This window comes from Phyllobates terribilis, unplaced genomic scaffold (assembly GCF_046119375.1).
Source record: "Phyllobates terribilis strain yellow unplaced genomic scaffold, ASM4611937v1 Scaffold_1__5_contigs__length_1240528914, whole genome shotgun sequence".
NCBI lineage: Eukaryota > Metazoa > Chordata > Amphibia > Anura > Dendrobatidae > Phyllobates > Phyllobates terribilis.
Window position 1 is genome coordinate 856752716 of NW_027362761.1, and position 23302 is coordinate 856776017.

At 41.7% G+C, this 23302-nt stretch overlaps 1 protein-coding gene across 1 annotated transcript in view; it reads right to left on the reverse strand.

The window, feature by feature from the left end:
* Positions 1-23302, reverse strand: part of LOC141153682 (microsomal triglyceride transfer protein large subunit-like) — a 137546-nt gene that overhangs the window by 99358 nt on the left and 14886 nt on the right. Inside the window, exons 2-3 of the mRNA XM_073638720.1 lie at positions 7968-8155; positions 7429-7572 (exon numbers count right to left, since the gene is read on the reverse strand). Coding sequence (XP_073494821.1) covers positions 7429-7572; positions 7968-8155 — 332 coding nt within the window. The remainder of the gene's footprint in view (positions 1-7428; positions 7573-7967; positions 8156-23302) is intronic.

A 23302-nucleotide genomic window follows, 5' to 3' on the forward strand; every position in this document is an offset into this window, starting at 1 on the left:
CATGGATATAATGGCAAATTATTTTTCTTTTTAGATTTTTTTAATTTAAATAAAAAAGTATATTATCTAAACAATGGGTCAGGTTTTATTTTTGGTGGGGTGAAGGTTTAATGTTTTTTTTACTTTTTTATTTTAACTAGTTTTTATATATTTTTGCAGTTGAAAACACTCTCTTTTGACCGCTGTCCTGTGGCAGAGATCCATGATCCATTGGAGTAATAACATTGAAGACATGGTGTCCTTCAGTAAGCCCCCCAACTGCAATAACAACCCATCACCACCGTCGAGGCTAATACACCACAGCTGATTCTTGCAACTATCTCAATATCTTGCAACTATCTCAACTCCTGCCTTGAATGTGTCATATTATTGGTGGACATAACACTGGTGCAACCTGTGCAGGCCCACCATCCCCCAAGAGGTAAAGGGGCCACTACCACCTCTAAATCAGCAAGCAGCAGATAGACAGAACAACTGTACTGCAAAGAACCCATATATTGTTCTTGTACAGAGGCCCTTTGCTTTCGGTGTCCGCCAAGGTACCGTACGGGACATGTATTGTGGATGTCATTAAGGGGTTAATTATATCAATCCAATTTAGTCCATATAAACTTCAGTTTTACCTATGTTTGATATTATAATATTCACGGTTAGCGCTTGTTGTCTATGTTTTCCTCTAAATTATGCAGGAAAGTATTATAAAATGTACGTAACTGTGAGCACTGGGCTGTGACATACTTATCACATATTTCATGAAGTGCAGTGATTTCATTGAATTATGCACCGTTCTCAGAATTACCCTTTGTGCTATCCTAGTGTAACCTCGTCTATGTAAGATGACTCATGAACCACAAAATGAACTTTGGTTTGGAGATTACAAGAAACTGTAATATAGGTGAGTTACTAGAAACCATTCAATTAGATCATTTCTTTAGATCTGCAAAATATAATAAACACTAAACATAAAAACTAAAAAAGGTAAAAAAAATTGCCAATTCCACCAGAGACTAGAGAGACAAAATTACACCAAGCTGCCCAAATTCTGCTGCTCTCTTGCCTGGTTTTCCGGCAGTCACTATACCACCCCACCTCCTATGATGATGTGGGCCAATACCATAGGAGGTTGTACAGACACCTGGCAAGACACCATCAAAGATGGCTGGATTATACAGAGACCAGCTGATGGCTTAGGAGTGTTGATCCTACTCATAGATTCCCTTTAAGGGGTTTATGGAGTGGTGCGGCAATACTTGACACAAACAATGAAGGTATGGATCTGTTTATAGAAGACATTTTTTAATCATCTTAAACTAAACCTGACACCTGATATGACGCGCCCCTGGGCCTGTGTCGTGCTGCGTTGCGCACGCGGGAGCTTACCCGGAGCCGGATCTGTTTAGGGTTGTAGTCTCGTGGCGGTGATCCGGTCGCCCTGACTGGGGTGCCACAGATACATCCCGCCCAATCCACGGGCAGCATGTATCAGGCACTGGCTGTATGAACTCAGCCAGATGTGTTTGAATCTGAAACGCTGCGGTGTTCGGGAGAAAAACATACTTCAAAAGCCGCCAGTGTTTCTCACCACCCGCTACCTTGTATTGATGGGTCTCTGCCTACGTTCACATATTGGGAGTCAATTTCTTTATGACCCCAAAGTTCTGCTTCAGCAGTGATCAATTAATTGCATTTTTAAGTTCAGTCTGAAAGTGCATTGGGGAGTGAAGATGCACTTACAGCTCCTCAGCCTCCGCTGTATTCCTTATCTAGCAGCACTCTCCTTTGGCTCATTGACAGGCTGTGGCTAGTGTACCAGAGAAAACAACTTGTCAATCAGCCAAGGGGGAGTGCTGAGGAGCTGTAAGTGCATCACCACTCCCCATTGCACTTCCAGAATGAACCTCAAAATGTGATTTCTCGCTTCTAGATTAGCACTTTGGGGTCATAAAGGCATCGACAGCCTTATCTTTTCTAATGTTACACAGTCAAATGAATAGAGGGGTTATTTTTTAGGGGGGGGGGGGTTCAGGTAAAGGCTGCTGACACGTTAATTTTAATGATTACCATTATTTTTCACAGAATTCTCTTAATCTAGTCTATATGAATAGTTTTGATATAACATTAGTTATGTTTTTACCTGCAAAACGTTAATTTCCATTTTATCTGTAGACTTTTTTTTACACAATAGTAAAAGTTTGAAAAGCAAAATACGAGCAAAAAATATCCACAAAGAAAACCCTGTCCTGTAATTACAGATGACGAAGGAAACAGTTTACCCTATGACTACGGCACATTTCACAATAATTAAAGCTGCTTTATAAAAGTCCATGTGTCCTGAAAGCAGTTTTGCATTTCTTTGTCTCTAGGCACATTTGCTCAGTATTCAGATAAGGCTTCCACTGATTTGAGCATGTGGCTTTCTTTCATTGGTTATGTATGACCTTTATACAGATATCCTATTTATTCGTTTTATTGGTACAATCTGATAACAGAAGGTTCTTTTTACTGCCCATTAATGTTTAAAGTCTTTAAAGACTTAATATGTGATACCTACAGTAGACTTTCTTTAACCAGTTGTTAATGATATCAAATTCCCATTTACATTGAGAATGCAGCTGTCGTTAGCATAGGAAGCTTGTGCTACATATTCATTTCACCTGCAGGAGATACAGCATAGCCCGATTAGGCCTGTAGTATAAAGTGCCTAATTAATTAAAGGGAATCTGTCACCAGGTTTTGGTACCCCATCTGAGAACAGCATAGTGTAGGGTCAGATACCCTGATTCCAACAATGTGTCGCTTACTAAGCTGCTTGCTGCAGTTTTGATAAAATTACAGTTTCAACTGCTGCAGATCTGCCAGTTCTCTGAATGCTGTGCTCTGTATAACCCTGCACACAGCACTGAGTGACAGATTTCTGTGTACACTGTGCATAGGCAGAAAATGTCAATCAGTGGTGAGGGCAGGGCTATACAGAGCTCATGAATATGGATGACAGCTTGGCAACAGGTTTACTAATCCTCTAGTGATAATCATCTGTTGATAAAACTGTGATTTTATCAAAACTACACAAAAGAGCCCAGTAAGTAATACTTTGCTGGAATCAGGGTCTCTGTCTATATATTATGCTGCTCTCAGATTAGATGACAAAAATTTGGTGACAAATTCCGTTTAAGAGGTGCACGTTACTTAATGAATTTGGAGCATTTTCTAAGAGGCAGGTACCTTGCCAGAAATACTACTCCAATCACTGACTGGAATAGCATTTCTGCTGTACAAAACACCAGCAGTTTTGATTACTTGGACGGAAGGGCGTGGCAATGCCTTCATCCTCCCCAGTTACGACCACTTCGTCAGAGCTGGTCCAGATTGGTTTGAAAATGCCTGAAGTTGCAAAATTTTTGCACCACACCACGTTGCACAAAAAGTTTTCGACTTCATTTTGGCGTAAAAGCTTTGATTTATCGGTCCCTATGTCTGCTAGTTTGAGAGCTAATCATTGCAGGAGCTCTCTAAGGTTAGATTCACTCAGCCTCACCTAACAGACGGAGCCCCACGCCTTTTACACCTTCTTACTATTTTCTTCAAATTTCTTAGTTGGAAATGTTACAAGTGCTTGCCACATACAAGTAGAAATAACAAAATAACACCTAAGGTTGTGAGACTTATTTGTCCCACAGTTGGGTCTAAGGTCAGGCTCATAAGGCCGTATGAAAAAAGGGCAAGTTGGGGACATGATTGGCTTTGTTTATAGCTTCATGGGCACGTCCACATAGTGGACATGTGTAGGTCCTGTCTGACATCGCATGCAGGTAACAAGGACCAGAGTAGCGTATGCTGTGATTTTTTCATGTGGATCATCGCTTATTTTGTTTTACAAAATTGCTGGTGTACACAGGTACACTGGCTATTCCTATTAATAATAATAATCTCATTTATATAGCGCCAACATATTCCACAGCACTTTACAAATTAAGTGGGAAAATGTACAGACAATTAAGACAATACAAGTAACACATAGTCCAACAGTTACGGGAGGAATGAGGGTCCTGCTTGTTCTCGTAGGCTTACAATATATAAGTAAATAGGTGGGATACAATAGGTAAAAAGTGCTTGTCTTGTATGGTCCAGCCATGATTATAATAAATAAGTCATTTTAAATAAGCTGCATGATCCGGTCATCATCCAGTATCTGTCTAGGTACAGTTACCAAGTGCTATTGGGTGCATGGGGGATGGGGAGACAGATGAGTAAGAGGAACCAGATTCTGAAGAAAATTTAGAAAGAGGGAACAGGGAAGAGATAGATTAGTCAAGTGAGGTGATAGACTTGTCTAAAGATATGTGTTTTTAAAGCACACTTAAAAATGTGGGAGCTAGGTATTAATCGGATTGTACGGGGTAGTACATTCCAGAAAACTGTCGCAGCACGAAAGAAGTCTTGGAGACGGAGATGCGAGGTTCGGATGATGGAGGATGTTTGTCTTAGATCAATTGCAGAATGGAAGTACGGGTAGAGTGACAGACAGAAATGAGGTAGGAAACACGAGAAATTCAGTTTTGGAGAGATTGAATTTCAGATAGAGGGAGAACTTGGTGTTAGAGACAGCGGACAGACAATCCCTGGTGTTTTGTATTAAGGTGGGGGTGATGTAAAGAGAAGAGGTGTATAATTGGGTGTCATCAGCATAGAGATGGTACTGGAAATCAAATCTGCTGATGATGTGTCCAATAGGGGCAGTGTATAGAGAGAAGAGGAGGGGGCCTTGGACTGAGCCTTGGAGAACCCCGACAGTAAAGGGAAGAGTAGAGGAAGAAGAGCCGGGGCAAATGATACAGTGAGTGATCAGAGACGTAAGAGGAGAAGTAAGAGAGAGTAGTTTCTTTGAGGCCGATAGAGCGAAGCATAGTGAGGAGAAGCTGGTGATCCACAGTGTCAAATGCAGCAGAGATCCAGGAGAATCAGCAGGAAGTATTGGCCATTAGATTTAGCTCTTAGTAGATCGTTAGAGACTTTAGTAAGGGCAGTTTTAGTAGAGTGTAAAGAATGGAAGCCAGATTATAAAAGGTCAAGAAGAGAGTTATCCGTGAGGTAGAGGATTAGATGAGAGTGGACCAAGCGTTCCAGGTGTTTAGACATGAAGGAAAGATTAGAGACAGGTCTGTAATTAGCAGCAGAGTTCTTTTCGAGGGATTTTTTAAAGGGGTTATAACGGCGTGTTTGAATGAAGAGGGAAAGATACCAGAAGAAGGAGAGAGGTTGAATATTTTAGTTAGGTGTGCAGTGACAGCACGGGAGAGAGACTGAAGGAGATGTGAGGGAATAGGGTCACTGGTGCAGGTTGTAGGATGAGAAGAAGCGAGGAATCTGGTAACTTCTTCTGTAATAGGTTCAAATGTGGATAGTGAACTTGAGATGCGGAAGGGAAGGGGATCCAGGCTCTGAGTGAATTGTGCAAAAATGTCCTGATGGATATGGTTGATTATTTTCTAGAAAATAAGTGGCCAGATCATCAGTGGTGAGGTTGATGACGAGGGCCTGTACTTTAGAATTCAGGAGGGAGTGGAACGTTTCGAAGAGTCATTTTGGATTGTTGGCTAGTGATGTGATGAGGGTGGTGAAGCAGACTTGTTTGACCAGATGGTGAGCAGAGTTGTAAGTTTTGAGCATGAACTTATAATGAATGAAGTCTTCTGTTGAAAGCGATTTTCTTCACCGACGTTCGGCACATCTTGAGCAGCGTTGAAGAAAATGTGTTTGCAGTGTATGCAAGAGTTGCTGTCACCTGTACTGGGTCATTCTGCATGTAGCAGGTGCTGTTTCAGTCAGGGCACTCTGCAATGTATTTTTATAATGTGAAAATGTTAAGTCTGGACACTTAATCATGAATCAGTGTGCTGTCCACTTAGCACAGGGACAGCACACTTACCAAAGATTTGGCAGAGAACCTTACTTGCAAAATTATTAGATTCTGGTCCCAATATTGAGACCCAAATCAATCTCGAGAAGAGGGCCCCATTGCACGCTACTGTCAGTGGAGAAGTTGGAGAGAGAAGCTAGGACCTGCATATATCTAAAGAACGAGGCCACACTGATCAAGTCAAAGGTGACTATTAGTGATGTGCGAATGTGCTCGGATAAGGAGTTATCCAAGCACGCTGGGGTCCTAACTGAGTATCTTCGGCGTGCTGGCGTCACCACGGCTGAATGATTCGCAGCTGTTTGATAGCCACGTGTTGCGGCTGTCTAACAGCTGAGAGACGTGCAGCGGTGACGCAAACCTATTTTGCGAGCACGCCAAAGACACTCGGTTAGCTCCCGAGCCTGCTCGGAAAAGCACGTTCGCGCTTCACTAGTGGCTATGCATACGCAGTGGAATCCATATCTTATAGACATTTATGTCCCAAATGGGTGAATTCATGCAATTTTTTGTTTCTTTTTCTTAATGCACATAAAACATTATAGAAGCATTTTGAAGCAAATCTCTCATTTTCTTTTATACTGTCCTATAAGCTTGGAAAATTAGAGACGTATGATTGAGAAAAGGTCACAAAGAAATAATACGCTGAGATTAAGGCCTTATATGATGCACAGCATTCAAAAATATCCCTATGTCATAAGTATACAGCTCATTTCAAAAGTAGCTCATATAGTAACTACAGTAGCTGTGTGCTGAAATGTCTATGATAAACTGTAAATTATTTTACCTCTTCTGTAAGAACAAGTCTATGCTGACAATTTTTGAAGGGAATCTTTTATGTCCCCAAATGCTATTAACCAGCAGATATGGGGTTAATCTGCAGGTTAATAGTGTTCTAAAGCCGGCCATAGACACTGAAAGCCCGGCTACTGGGAAGTAATGAATTTATTCCTCCTGGCAGCCTCTGGCTTTCAGTCCTAGAGGCGTAGCTTCAGTCACCGCTCTGTACATAGGGAGTGGTAGCTGTATCTACACCCCAGCACTGACTGACAGCTGACTCAGCACTGATACACTACGGAGATGGCAGTCAGTCAATGTCAGTTATAGGCTGCTGGCAAGTAGTGGCAGCGCAGCTTTAGAACGCTATTAACCTGCAGATTACCTCCATAGTGTTAGGTGATGTGACATGTTCACTTTAATCTCAGCTGTTCAGTTAAAGAAGTAGTTAAAGGGGTTGTCTGCCATACAAAAATAAATACAGAAGCAAAGGATGGGTACAAAAATATAAATGATGTATAACCACCCACCGTAAACCTTCTGTCTCCAAAGATGGCCATTCTAGTGGTTTAATTGTTGAAGCCTATGATTGGCTGCAGTGGTCAGCCAATAGCCAATAACATCCTGCTCCTACTTGAGCCTTCATCATAGGTGACAATACAGTCTAAAACGCCATGCATGGCATAATTCTATAGTCTGATCCCATATTTGCAATATGAATTTTGCTTTCTTACCTTTCCATTAGTCCACTGCACAAGAATCGGTTTCTGAAGAATAGCAAGGTTACCATCTCCAAGTAGTTTAGCATCATCGGTCTCAGTAAAAATATTCTGACCTTGTGGGCGTATGTGTATATTTTCTACTTTAATATTTTTCATCTATAAGTAAAAGGAACAACTTAATAAGAATTGGCCACTAAGTTCCACTCTATAAACTGTTCACATTTGGCTACTGCTGGACCTGGTACAGTGGATCGGTGGGAGTGCCTGGTGATGGATTCCCAGCTATCTGATATTAATTGCCTATCCTAAGGACAACTCATTTAGTTTATTATCTTATATAATGTCCAAACTGACTAAGGGAAATCTAGAAAACTCCATAGTTTCTAGCATTGGCCCATTGCCTAGTACAACTCGTAATGGAGAACCTACTGGTGGACTTGTTTTCATAAAGGTGGGATAAAGAAGTGCTTAAAACGCTCAATGGTTCATGTGTACAACATCATCCCAATATCAATGTAAGTCATTTGTAATACTGGTGTGAGAAAACATACCGCAATCTTGATGAGTTGGTCATCTTTGTTGGTTGGGTTTCGCCATATCAAGTTGACTTCCACGTCTGATAATATCTTGTAGCCCACACTGTCCTCTAGGGATCCTCTTGGTTTATCGATTAGCACTTCCGTAGTGTATGCATATTTATATACCTTGTCATTGTTTAGCCTTGGACCCGCTGTATGTACTGCATCAAAAAGAGTAAAAACTACCATCATAAAAAATGTATATACTGGACTGTGTCACTCCATTCTGCTCAGTCCAACCAATGTTTCCATCCATACAAGTAACATACACCAACATGGAACACATTGATCTGTTCAAATGATATTTTTCATAGACTAAATGTTGCATAAGAAAAAACTGTGCATTCAACCAATATATTTCAATGCAACCAGTCAGTCTTGATGAGGGAGCATGGTGGAGTCATGGGTGCCTGATTCATTGAGAGGCGCCTCGCCACAAATCAAGAATTAGAAAAGCGGGCGATGCCACGTCTCATCCCATCTTCATCCATATCAACTGAATTGAAGAGAAAATTACAGTCACAACATTTTTCACAACTCTGTTGCACAAAATTTTTGCAACTTATCAAAGTGTTTAAGCCAGATTTCTGGCTTTAACACTATGATGATTCGGGGCCATTATCTTTCTTCCAACTAAAAAAATCGAGATTAGATTTAATGACATTCTGGACAAATGGTTAAAACCTGTTGATTTTCCTTTTCTCTGCACTGGCTAGGCGGGGGTGGGCTTGGTTGTAAGAGGGTAAGAGTGGTTAGTGTTGTGTTGACATTGCCAGTATTTTGCCATTTTAGTTCTCCAGTTTTCAATTAAATAAATGAAAACTAATAAATATGGTTGAAAGTCAATCCAGAAGCTGCCAATGGAGAAATTAGGTATTGCTGATTTTTCGTGTCTATCAATGTAATGCATGAACACGTTAGCTCATCCATAACAGGCTGTTTTACGGAGCTCCTTTAAATTGATTTATGATCACAAAACACTCAACGGTGAGCTAAACTTTCATGTGATCATAAATCGGCTGAGAAAAGCTCAGTAAAAGGCTACGACCATAATTTTGGTGGAGATGCTGTCAGCGATAAAAGCAGACAGTATTCGGACCAATGTTATTCAATTGGGTTGTTCAGATGACTGCTTTTTTAAATTTTACATGGATTCAATTTTTGCATGAAAAAAATTGCAGCATGCACTACTCTTCTGTATTTCATTTGAGACGTTCCTATTTCAGGTGTATAGGTGCAAAAATCCATATGAATCAACTATATAGCATCTGATTTTTATGGATGCATTGCCATTATTAACATAGAAGACTGTGTTTGATCTTTTAAATTCTATTTATTGCAAATGTATGAGAACGGATGCCGTAAACAATTCGGATGGCATACAGATGACTATATAGATGAATAATTGTCCATTTTTTTTCTGGATGTAAATCGGATGATTTTTTTATACAGTTGTGTGAGCTTAGCCAATCATAGATAAAGGAGTTATCTTAAAAGGATTGTCCGGTCCAAATCGATAAGTCTGCAGTCGCTCTGTGTGACTGCAGACTTTTGAATCCCCCCCAGTGCATACACTCTGCGCTGCGGGGATTCGCCGTTTTCTGAGGGTATGTATGAGTTATACATACTCCAGGGCAGTGGGCACGGCCTCGCTCTCCCATACACTTGTATTGAGCGAGGCGGCGCCCCGACTAGTGATGCGGCCGTGGCTGACAAGAGGGCGCGGCCTTGCTCAATACAAGTGTATGGATGCAAGGTCGCACTCACTGCCCGGGAGTATGTATAACTCATACATACCCTCCAGTCCTGGCGTATCCCCACAGCACACAGTGCGTGCGCTGGAAGGATTCATACATCTGCAGTCACACAGAGAGACTGGACAACCCCTTTAAACTCCCCATCAGAATGAACTCACTGACAAATTCTTAGTTAACTCATTCTGCAGCCAGCAAATGATAGTGCAACACAGAGGCTATAGTAGGAAAATGGTGCAGAATATTTCCTTAAACCCCATTGCAAACATTTTATTTAGCTCAAAATACATACATTGAGGTTATAAAGAAAATACCCACTAAGGTGTTCCTAATATAAGACACAACTTCTGATATCTGAATAAAGAAATGTGTGTTTATGGTGTCTTCAAGTTGTCACTGAATTGCGTTTCCTAAGTTATAATAGAGGAAAATACATTTCAGTGCTTTCGAGTTGTTGCTGAATAGCTCATAAGAGAAAATTTACTGATCACCAATTGCATAAGTATGTGTGGTCTATAATTAAATCATGTCATAGAATACTGCATAGCTTTGTAATGCATGCACAAGCAAGTGTCTCGGGCTAAGTCAGTGACATGCTAAGTATGCATATCTGTCACCTGCCCGGCATACTCTTATGTTATACATTCAGGATACTTTATTAGGTATGTTGACAGAGAAACTTTTGTAAGCAATAAATTATTTTTGTTTACTTTTACGTTTTCCCATTTTATATCGTTGTGACACCACTAACTTATCTTGCTTTGACACTGATTAAATTTCACTTTCATTGAATGGTGGTAATCAGGAAAGCAATAGGCTGCAATTACGTTGAACAGGGGTGAATGGGAAGGGTTTTTTTTTTTTTAAACTGTCAACTGAGTGCCCTTTTAAGTCCTTTCAACTTTATTCAATAAAATCAACTTAAAGGACAAATAGCCAAAAGAAAAAGTAATTGTGAGAGTGCTATTGTGTGGCATGCACTCAGGTGCACAATTGTAGGAGGGGAAGGAATTCATGTGTCAGGAGTCAGCCCTCCTCCTCCTAGAGGTTAGGACTGGTTGGTCTTACAGGTCAGAATGAAATATTCCAACAACAATATACCTGACTTCATCAGTTAAAAGGAAGTTCCCATTATGTACATGTTTGGTATATCCACAGAATATAGCAAAAAACTGATCAGCACACCTTTGGTGTGAACAGGTGCCAGCTGCAATGACTACATAATGTACAAAAAGAAAAATGCAAAAAGCACCTCAGCACTATAGAAGGGTCAAAATATATGAAGACACTGGGAACATTAAATCGAGACTTTGTCACTCAATGAAATGTACTTACAAAAATGAAAGTTCTTAGCACACAAATTGGCCAATTCATGTATGCCCATCAACCACGGCAAGGTGACCTTCTTCTGATGGGTCCTATCCTACTAAATATGCCACTCTTGGACTATGTGCCTACAGTTAAATGAGCAAACATGTCTCTACTGGGCTATGAGCCTACAACTTCAGGGCAAGTAGAACTGATTAAAATCACCTGCAGGTTAATGGAGGAGTGCAGTCAGAAAAGAGGTGGTCAAATCTCAAATAGTAAAGTATAGTAAAAAACCGACCAGCATACCTTTAGTGTGAACAAGTGCCAGCTGCAATGACTACATAATGTTGAAAAGAAAAAAAGCTCAGCAGCATTCTATCAGGGTCAAATTATATGAAGACACTGGGAACATTAAATCTAGACTGTTTTGTCACTCAATGAAATGTACTTACAAAAATGAAGGTTCTTAGCTCACAAATTGGCCAATTCATAAATGCATGCCCATGTTTGACCACCTCTTTTCTGACTCTGTACTCCTCCCATTAACCCGCAGGTGATTTTAATCAGTTCTACTTGCCCTAAAGTTGTAGGCTCATAGTCCAGTAGAGACATGTTTGTCCTTATAACTGTAGGCTCATAGTCCAAGAGTGGCAGATACACAAAATATGCTACAAATGTATGTTAAATGTGGGTCCCTGCATCTGTTTGAAGAATGGGATCCAGTTGTGTGATGAAAGGATTTTCAGTGTTCAGAATTCCCATTTGTTAATTTCTAGGAGAATTCTGACCATCTCTCTGCCGACAGCAGCATGCCACTGGGCCTCGTTTTTAATGTAGTTGAAGGTCCTATTGGTGGGACCAGCGTCTACAATACCAATACATTTATCATTTATGGCATATGATGTGAATATGCTATTAATGTACGAGATGGCAATATCCTTTAAAAAGTCAGTGTGCAACCAGACCCACAGTCTATTCACAACAATGGGCCATTGACACAACAGAGTCCCAATAAAATAATGCATACTACACATTGGTTTTATGAGGAATTTCATCCTATTGAAAAACAGTTTTGCATTAGCAATAAGAAGTTTATGGACATATTGCCAAAGTGCTCGCAAGATACAGACTGAACCTACATCAGAAACATCATGTGAAGAGAGCCTATATAGCCATAATCATACTGTATATAGGACCAACACTTAAAGAAGCATTCCCTTCTAAAAGGTCCTATGCCAATATGTAGTAAGTGTAATAATAATATTCTTAGCAAATACCTCCAATTAAAAATGTAATATAGTTCTTTATTCACTATGTCGCTTACCCCATGTGCAGGGCATTGCAGTAGCTTAGGTATCCATGGTTGCGACCAATAACAGCTAACTATCACTATATGAGTGGTCTTAACCATGGATACCTAAGCTACTGCAATGCCCTGCACATGGGGTAAGTGAAATAGCTAGAAGAACAACTTTACTACATTTCTAATTGGAGATATTTGCTTATATTATTATTATTACACCTAATATATACTAAGATAGGATCTTGGAGATGGGAATACCCCTTTAATCACATCCATGAGTCCTCGCAAACTCACTACTGTAGTTGGGTTGCACGCCCTATACTCCCCCTAACCCTCATGAGCTTAAAATAAGCTGTAATGCTATTGCTGGGACCAGTTTTACGAGAGATATAATCAAGCATTAAAATGTATCCAAATATACTTTAGACCCTTATTTTTAGTGCTAAATGGTGGCAGCAAAAACACTTTCGCCAACCTGAATAGTAACAGTAACACACTGAAACTCGAATATGTCAGGCTGTGTTTCAGGAGGACCTGCCAACCTGCCCAGAAAGTCTACTATATATGGTAAAAGCAGCAGATGAGCCCATGAAGACTTCAATCCATGATCCAAAGGTAGATTACACATAATTCATTTGCTTTAACGGCTACAGTATCAGTGTGGTTGATTGTGTATAAAGAATATGTCTGTTAATACCATCACTACTGTGTTATCTGCTGCATGTTAGGAAAAGCTGTTCCTCACATTTACTAGTAAAATTATAGTCCAATGTTCACACCTATATTTTATGAAACATTTATGCAGGGGGGGTACATAGGATTCATGGGGCCCCATATCAGAAGTTCAAATTGGCCCCCCCCCCCCAAAAAAAAAATGTAAATAGTTGTCAGGGTCAGTGAAGAGCAGATCTCACAACTTTCCAGCCTTTACATAGTAATTTTCCTCCTGCTGACGTCCTAGATCCCTCTTTCATTGTCCCATAAAGTGTGATACGGACAAAAGTGTCCCCCAAACACAGTATGATACCCCCATGGTGAATTCCTCCACATGCGCAGTATAATTACCGTACTGTACCTCACCTCAACTCCCAGGGCAAAGTTTGCTGACCCCAACACAGTATGATCTCCCAACTGTGAGCCCTAGAGCTAGAGAGGATGGTAGGTAATAAGGGAGGGTGTTATACATAATAAAAGATGAAACTATATAACTAAGGACGGCGCTATACATAATAAGCGAGTACACTATATACTAAGGGCGTATGTTATATATAATAAGTGAGTACACTATGTACTAAGGGACTGTGCTATACATAATACGGCTATATTCCTGCATCTGTGTGCAGTGTCAGTGTGCTGCCCTGCTTTACAGACGCATTGAGCATGTCTTATTCTAATCCTCAAAATCGGATCAGAACAGGACATTCTCTGATCCTCACAGATCTCATTCTCAGATCCGTGATTTTCATGGATGTGTGAATGGATCTATAAAACTCTACGAGTCCGTGGACCATCCGATAAAAAAATCTGACATTTCACACAAATGTGAGAATGCAGCCTAAGGGGTTTTACATGTAACATTATCACTCCAAGTCACACAGTGCAGATACAGAATAATATTTACATCCAGGCACTTACCGCTGACGTCTCATCTGATCAGAGCCGGTTTCTGCTGCTTCTTCTCCATCTGGTCAGACCTTCATGTCGACATCTCCCAGTCACGATTCGTCTTGTCATGATGATCTCCAGCTTAGATAATAACAAGGTCACATATATTGTATATATACATGTCTCCCCCACGCTGCGGCCCTGAATACAGATATGTACCCCCCCCTTCATTAATATACTATTAGCCACTTAGTAATCAAAATATAAAGTGATAAGCAGCACTGTGCCCCCCAATAACTATAATCTCCACCTGCCAAAATATAAATTATTCAGTCTCTGTGACTCTCCACAATTAACTGTAAGGCTATGTGCACACGGAAAATATACAAGCACCCCCAACATTGCTCTGTCCCAGCACCCCCATCATTGCTCTGTCCCAACACCCCCGTCATTGCTATGTCCCAGCACCTCCCGTCATTGCTCTGTCCCAGCATCCCCAACATTGATCTCTCCCAGCACCCCTGTCATTGCTCTCCCAGCACCCCCATCATTGCTCTGTCCCAACACCTCCATCATTGCTCTTTCCCAACACCCCCGTCATTGCTATGTCCCAGCACCTCCCGTCATTGCTCTGTCCCAGCACCTCCCGTCATTGCTCTGTCCCAGCACCCCTGTCATTGCTCTCCCAGCACCCTCGTAATTCCTGTCTCCCAGCATCCCTGTCATTCCTCTCTCCCAGCACCCCCGTCATTGCTCACTCCCTGCACCCCGTCATTGTTGTCTCCCAGCACCCCCGTCATTGCGCTCTCCGAGCACCCCTATCATTGCTCTGTCCCAGCACCACTAGCATTTCTCTCTCCCAGCACCCCCATCATTGCTCTCTCCCAGCACCCCCGTCATTGCTCTCTCCCAGCACCCCCGTTATTGCTCTCTCCCTGCACCCCCGTCATTGCTCTCTCCCTGCACCCCCGTCATTGCTCTCTCCCTGCACCCCCATCATTGTTCTCTCCCAGCAACCCCTGTCATTACTCTCCCAGCACCTCCATCATTGTTCTCTCCCAGCAACCCCTGTCATTACTCTCCCAGCACCTCCATCATTGCTCTCTCCCAGCAACCCTTGTCATTACTCTCCCAGCAACCCCTGTCATTACTCTCCCAGCACCTCCATCATTGCTCTCTCCCAGCAACCCGTCGTTGCTCTCCCCATCCCCGTCATTGGTCTCCTAATCCCCATCATTGCTCTCCCCGCCCCATCAGCCCCATCACTGCTCTTCCCAGTCCCACCATTGCTCTCCCCAGACCCATCAGCGCTCCTCCCAGCCCCATCAGCCCCACCATTGCTCTGCCCAGCCCCATCAGCCCCACGATTGCTCTCCCCAGCCCCATCAGCCCTACCATTGCTCTCCCCAGCCCCATCAGCCCCACTATTGCTCTCTCCAGCCCAATCAGCCCCATTATTGCTCTCCCCAGCATTTCAGTAAAAATAAAAAAAAACACTTACCTCTCTGCCCGTTCCAACGCAAGCTGCAGCATCACTGCTCTTCCCAGCCCCACCATTGCTCTCCCCAGACCCATCAGCGCTCACCCCAGCCCCATCAGCCCCACCATTGCTCTCCCCAGCCCCATCAGCCCCATTATTGCTCTCTCCAGCCCCATTATTGCTCTCTCCAGCCCCATCAGCCCCATTATTGCTCTCCCCAGCGTTTCAGTAAAAATAAAAAAAAAAACACTTACCTCTCTGCCCGTTCCCCCGCAGGCCGCAGCATCCTTGTTGTCTGCAATTTCCTCCCTCACACAGGCCCGCGCTGCATGATGACGTCGTCAAGCAGCGCGTGCCTGTGTGAGGGAGGAAGCGGGGGGCAGGAAGCAGAGGACGGATCTCTGCAGCTCCGCTGCCATTCTGTCCTGTCAGCAGCGGAGCTGCAGGGATCGCTCCCTGCCCGCCACGAGCAGGGGGACGCTGCACCGGCGGGCCCCCCGGCGCAGCTGCACCAGCAGCGGTATGTCCGCCCCTGGACTGCTATGGGCCCCCCCAGCTCATGAGCCCCATAGCAGTCGCGTGGTCTGCCGCCATTGGCGTTATGCCACTGCATTTGTGCTTTTCTAAATGACATGTGTAGGCAATATCAATTTGTCATTTGACTCAAAATGTTACTGTGTATTTCCAGGATTATGAATCATTTAAGGGGGCCTTTACAGAAATACAGAAATCCTCCAGCAAGGTGACATTACAGGACATGTACCAATAGGATAATTATTACAGCATATTTATTAAAATCTATTAGGACAGTTAATTTTCTTGCAGTAACCTGACGCCAGGCAAACACACGTATGTCAGCATATATCAAATGTCGGATTCTTACAATCATTGTGTCAGACATAAGCAGAGGAGAGAGGCTCCTACTGCAGACAGTTGTCTTAGGCCACAGCCCCACTATCAGTATTTGGTCAGTATTTTTTCTCAGGAGTGGGAGCCAAAACCAGGAGTGGGTGATAAATGCAGAATTGGTGACTTGTTTCTATTATACCTTTTCTCTGATTGTTCCTCACCTGGTTTTGGTTCCCACTCCTGAAAAAAAATACTGACTGAATACTGACCAAATTCTGATAGTGGGGCTGTGGCCTTACAGCCTGACACAGGACAAGAAGGAGGAGTGGGGAATATGGTTGATCTTCTGGGACAAATAGACCCCTATCCTGACATGTGACATACAGCCAGCACCATACCCATCAGATGCTGACTGTGTTATATAACTATCAATTGCTTGAAACAGCAGCAAATGCAGCTTGCTTCGAGCCCTGCTTTATAACCCCTCATAGGGAACTTGCTATGTGAAAAAATACTTTCAAGCTGCAGATATGGGGTTATGTGGAGGTGAACAGTGTTCTGAACCTGCCCGGCGCCTGCATTTAGAGTTCCACTGCCGAGAAGAAATTATCTTTATTCCTCCCAGCAACTTCAGCTTACAGTCATAGGGGTGGTGCCGGTGCTCTTTCAGTCACCATTCTGTGTATAGAGAGCGGCGGCTGTAGCCGTGCCACCGGCACTGACTGACAACAGGATCAGCATTAGAGCTTGCTGTCAGTCTATGTTATAAACTGAGCGGTGATTGAAACATCGCCGGCTCCACCCTTATGACTGGAAGCCGAACGCTGCCAAGAGGAATAAAGTCCATTTCCTCCTGGCAGCGGGGCTCTAAGTGTGGGCGCTGCATGGTGTTAAAACACTATTACCTGCAGATTAACCCTATATCTGCAAGTCAATAGTATTTTTTCATGTGACAGTTTTTTTTAAATGACTTTGTCAATGTCTGCCAGCATCATTTAAGATGTACCATTCTGGAGGAGCGCTGTTTCAGGTGCCTATCACTGCCCATCCTATACAAGGCAATCTTAAGATGCCAATGGGTTGTTATGGCAAGTGAGTGTCTGCTCAAAGGTCCCATTGCTGGTATGTTGGTACTTCTGTAAAGTCCATTGAGACCATGATTTTAGCTATATATTACAATTGTTGTATTACAGTATATAAAAGAAGTGATTAGATGATCGCAGGTTGAAGTCTCCTATGGGTAATGAAAAAGATAAAAGAAAAAAAACCTTCAACTCCCACTTCAAAAAGTAAGCCCTCATATGGATATGTAGACAAAAAGATAAAAAAGTTCTGACTTTTGCAAAGAGAAAAAAAAAAAGCGCAATAAGAAAATTTGTGGGAGCGGGAAGGGATTAACTATGAGACAATATACTATGAAAATAAAGGAGAATATTAAGGGAGGAGGAGAAGCTGGGATATAACTTGTTGGACATTTTCTACTTTTAGTGTTTCAAAACAAACTGACTGAGAAGAATATGTGTACCCGAATATTCTTCAATCTAATGTCTTCTTTATTTACCACCATTGTAGATCATACTTCAATGAGGTTATGTACCGTAAGTGCATGGCTGTACAAGTACAACTGCAAACAAAGCAATGATACATTGTGATCTGAAGTGCGTTTGTATTAATAGGTTATCTTGAAATTAGATGTCATTAAGAACAAGTCTTATTAAGGAGGAACAAGAAGATAAATTCTGGCTGACATTCACTGAGCAGCCTCCCACACTGAGCACATGCGGCTCCATGGACTCTCGGACTCTGACTGTCATAGGGCAGCAGATCCTGTCACAGGATAACAACAGCTGTGACTGTGGGGTTATGTAGGAGGCCATGCATGTCTTAGAATTGAAGGATAGTTTACTAATAGTTTTAGTTTGTAGCAACAGTAATATTTCATTACAACACAAATATGAGTATGGGCAAAAATCTTAGAAATTGTGACTACATAGAAGCAAACAAAATGTTTACAAATGTTTATCCACAGAAGACCTAAATAACTGCTTATAGTATGTAGGCTGACGGTTATGATCAGACAAATGCAGTATTTTCAGTTTAAAGGGACCCTGTCACCATGAAAGCGCAGTAGTCCTATCTGCAGGCACCATGTTATAGAGCAGGGGGAGCTGAGTAGATTGATATATAGCTTTGTGAGAATAGTCTCAGTATAACCTGTGTATTAATCATTAATCCTCTGCTCTTTCTGGGATTTTTGGTCCAGTATGCACACTTATACAGACACAGCTGTCAGTCACTGATAGGACCACCCACTGGACTGAAAATACCAGAAAGAGCAGAGGAGTAATGACTAAAACACAGGTTACCCTGAGACTATTCTCACAAAGCTATATATCAATCTACTCTGTTCCCCCTGCTCTATAACATGGTGCCTGCAGATTGGACTTTGCTTTCATGGTGACAGGGTCCCTTTAAAGTTTTAGTTTAAAAATCTGCTTGATAGTTTTGGAAAAAACGTTCTTTTAATATGCAGTTTAGGTGCTCAGGTTGAGTTTGTGCTGCCCATAGCAACCATCTAAGGCTGAAGTCACACTAGCGTATGGCATCAGATGCAATACACCAATGACACTCGGCTCCAGCTCTGCTGTGAGCATGAGCCGAGTGTCACGCTATTGTGCTCCGATCCTCTTGCATCAGAGAATCACAGCATAGGTGCGGAGGAGACTGAGAAAGTAATTTCTCCATCATTGCCTGTCTCTGCAAATATCGGATTGCACTGGGATGACATCCGAGTGCAGTCCGATATTTCATTCACACCCATAGACTTGTATGGGTGCGAGTGAGTCGAGCATTAGAAAATAATCGCAGATGGGAGCAGCCCCAGAGAATAACACTGGTCCGAGTGCTATGCGATGTTTTATCGCATAGCACTCCGCCGTGTTATATTGTAGTGTGACTCCGGCCTTAGGGGAGCAATAACTTTAGTTTAAAAATCTACTTGATACTTTTGGAGGAAATATTGTTAATGCTCATATGCAAATTAGATGTTCAGAGCACTGTGTGCGGGGCTGCATCATCTGGAACACCCCTACCACCCAGTTTTGCCTTGTTTGACAGTAGATGTTTTAAACTAAAGTTAAAGGCGTTTTCCCATTAATAAAGTTAATTTTAATCAATAGATCTTGGAATAAAAATAAACTCCACAATTGGATGTGTTTAAATAAAATGTCCCTGTGCTGAGATAATCTTATAAATGTGCCCCTGCTGTGTACTGTGTAATGGTTGTGTATGACTGTACAGGGACACGGTCTGATCATACCACATCTCCTGGGCAGGGGGGAAGCAACAGAGAGTATACAGATAGGACAGCACGGGATCACAGATGATACTTTCTTTGAAGTAAAGCATTGCTTAAAAACAGGCAGTGACATGTTTTACCTCACAAAAAGAATCAGCTGTGACCCCATGCTGTCCTATCGGTGGAAATTATTATTATTCCAAGATGTATTAATTAAAAGCAACTGTAAAATTAACTTTGTTTGTGGGAAAGCCCCTTTAAGTTATCACAATGAGTTTTTGGTGAGTTTTTGACTGGGCAAAAAACACAGCGTCTTACTTTTCCAGCAAAGTGGAAGGGATTTCTAGAAATCGCAAGCCCACTGAGCTCTCTTTTTAAGCTGCGTGAACTGACCTGTGGTGTGATTTTGAGATCCGCAACATATCAATTCTTCTTCAGATATGCTGAGTTTTATTTGTGGATTTTCCCCATAGAATTGCATTAGATGTCAAAAATCCGCCAGTATAAAAAATGCATATGCTGTGGAAACACACTAAATACGCATCTTAAAACACCCATTTCATGGGCATATCCTCTTCAGCGTAAGGCAACATGACCTCTTCAAGTATTTTAATACAGTTAGGTCCATATATATTTGGACAAAGACAACATTTTTCTAATTTTGGTTCTAGACATTACCACAATGAATTTTAAACAAAATAATTCAGATGCAGTTGAAGTTCAGACTTTCAGCTTTCATTTGAGGGTATCCACATTAAAATTGAATGAAGGGTTTAGGAGTTTCAGCTCCTTAACATGTGCCACTCTGTTTTTAAAGGGACCAAAAGTAATTGGACAGATTAAATAATTGTAAATAAAATGTTCATTTCTAGTACCAGTTTGTAAACCCTTTGTTGGCAATGACTGCCTGAAGTCTTGAACTCATGGACATCACCAGACGCTGTGTTTCTTCCTTTTTGATGCTCTGCCAGGCCTTCACTGCGGTGGTTTTCAGTTGCTGTTTGTTTGTGGGCCTTTCTGTCTGAAGTTTAGTCTTTAACAAGTGAAATGCATGCTCAATTGGGTTGAGATCAGGTGACTGACTTGGCCATTCAAGAATATTCCACTTCTTTGCTTTAATAAACTCCTGGGTTGCTTTGGCTTTATGTTTTGGGTCATTGTCCTTCTGTAGTATGAAACGACGACCAATCAGTTTGGCTGCATTTGGCTGGATCTGAGCACACAGTATGGCTCTGAATACATCAGAATTCATTCGGCTGCTTCTGTCCTGTGTCACATCATCAATAAACACTAGTGACCCAGTGCCACTGGCAGCCATGCATGCCCAAGCCATCACACTTCCTCCGCCGTGTTTTACAGATGATGTGGTATGCTTTGGATCATGAGCTGTACCACGCCTTCGCCATACTTTTCTCTTTCCATCATTCTGGTAGAGGTTGATCTTGGTTTCATCTGTCCAAAAAATGTTCTTCCAGAACTGTGCTGGCTTTTTTAGATGTTTTTAGCAAAGTCCAGTCTAGCCTTTTTATTCTTGATGCTTATGACTGGCTTGCACCGTGCAGTGAACCCTCTGTATTTACTTTCATGCAGTCTTCTCTTTATGGTAGATTTGGATATTGATACGCCTACCTCCTGGAGAGTGTTGTTCACTTGGTTGGCTGTTGTGAAGGGGTTTCTCTTCACAATGGAGATTATTCTGCGATCATCCACCACTGTTGTCTTCCGTGGGCGCCCAGGTCTTTTTGCATTGATGAGTTCACCAGTGCTTTCTTTCTTTCTCAGGATGTACCAAACTGTAGATTTTGCCACTCCTAATATTGTAGCAATTTCTTGGATGGGTTTTTTCTGTTTTTGCAGCTTAAGGATGGCTTGTTTCACCTGCATGGAGAGCTCCTTTGAACGCATGTTTACTTCACAGCAAAACGTTCCAAATGCAAGCACCACACCTCAAATCAACTCCAGGCCTTTTATCTGCTTAATTGAGAATGACACCTGTCCATGAAATAGCCTTGGAGTCAATTGTCCAATTACTTTTGGTCCCTTTAAAAACAGGGTGGCACAAGTTAAGGAGCTGAAACTCCTAAACCCTTCATCCAATTTTAATGTGGATACCCTCAAATGAAAGCTGACAGTCTGAACTTCAACTGCATCTGAATTGTTTTGTTTAAAATTCATTGTGGTAATGTCTAGAACCAAAATTAGAAAAATGTTGTCTCTGTCCAAATATATATGGACCTAACTGTATATGCAAACTGGTCCATGATCCCTGGTATGCGGTAAATAGGTCCAGCACCATACAAAGAAAAACATGCCCATATCATGATGCTTGCACCACCATGTTTCACTGTCTTCAGAGTGTACTGTGGCTTGAATGCAGAGTTTGAGGGTCATCTGACGAACTGTCTGCAGCCCTTGGACCCAAAAAGAACAATTTTACTTTCATCAGTCCACAAAATGTTTCTTCATTTCGCTTTAGGCCAGTTGATGTGTTCTTTGGAAAATTGTATCCGCTTCAGTACATGTCTTTTTTTTAAAAAGTGGGACTTTGCAGTGATTTCTTGCTAAGAGATTAGCTTCACACAGGCGTCTTCTAACTGTCACAGTACTCAAAGGTAGCTTGAGACTGTCTTTGAACATTCTGGAGCTGATCATTGGCTCAGCCTTTGCCATTCTGACTTTTCTTCGAACCATTCGAATGGTAGTCTTCTATTTCTTCCACATCTCTCTGGTTTTACTTTCCATTTTAAAGCATAGGAGATCATTTTAGATGAACAGCCTATCACTGTCTGCACTTCTTTATAAGTTTTACCCTCTCCAATCAACTTTTTAATCAAGGTACGCTGTTCCGCTGAACAATGTCTCGGAACAACCCATATTTCTCAGGCTTTCAAGGAGAAATGCATGTACAACATGTGCTGGCTTCACCCTTAAATAAGGGCCAACTGATTCACACCTGTTTCTTCACAGAATGATTGACCTCACTAATTGAACTCCACACTGCTATTATTTTGAACACACCCCCTTTCAATTAATTATTCACATACACAGACTCAAAAACATGCAGATGATGAATGCTAAGTCTGTTGGTTTTCTTAGAATCTACTGCATCAAATGGTAAATTGTTTGACATGTGGTAATATAATTTATACCAAAAACTGATTAATCTGGTTAGTCATATTGGACTGCTATTACTTTGAACCATACTGTAGATATCATTGTCTATTAGTCATAGTTACATGGGTACATAGTTTATTAACTATTATTAGTTGAGAAAAGACAAATGTTTATCAAATGAGAGGGGCACATTCACAAACAAGCCATACCATCATAAGTGGGTGAACGTCCCTGCTATGAGCCCTGTGCAGCTTTTATTGTGCTTTTTGGGCCTATAAAAATAGCTCCCATCATAGCCTAGCCATTTGCTTCTTTCCTATGGGGTGTGTGAACCTGCATACAACTTTCCCTCTTTACATTCAATTCTGTAAGTCATTTACTTAAAGCACCACTCCAGCAATGTTTTTAATTTTTCCGCTGAAGTGGTGTCACTAGTGTAATTTCTCTGCCCCTAATATTATACTTACTAGCTGCCATCTTCATCTGTTTTTTTTGTCTCTTTTTGGTATTTGATGTTTAAAATAAAGCTGCTTTGTTTTTTATACTTCCTGGTATGTGGCTTTGACTAAACTTTATTGATACAGTCATGTGTTG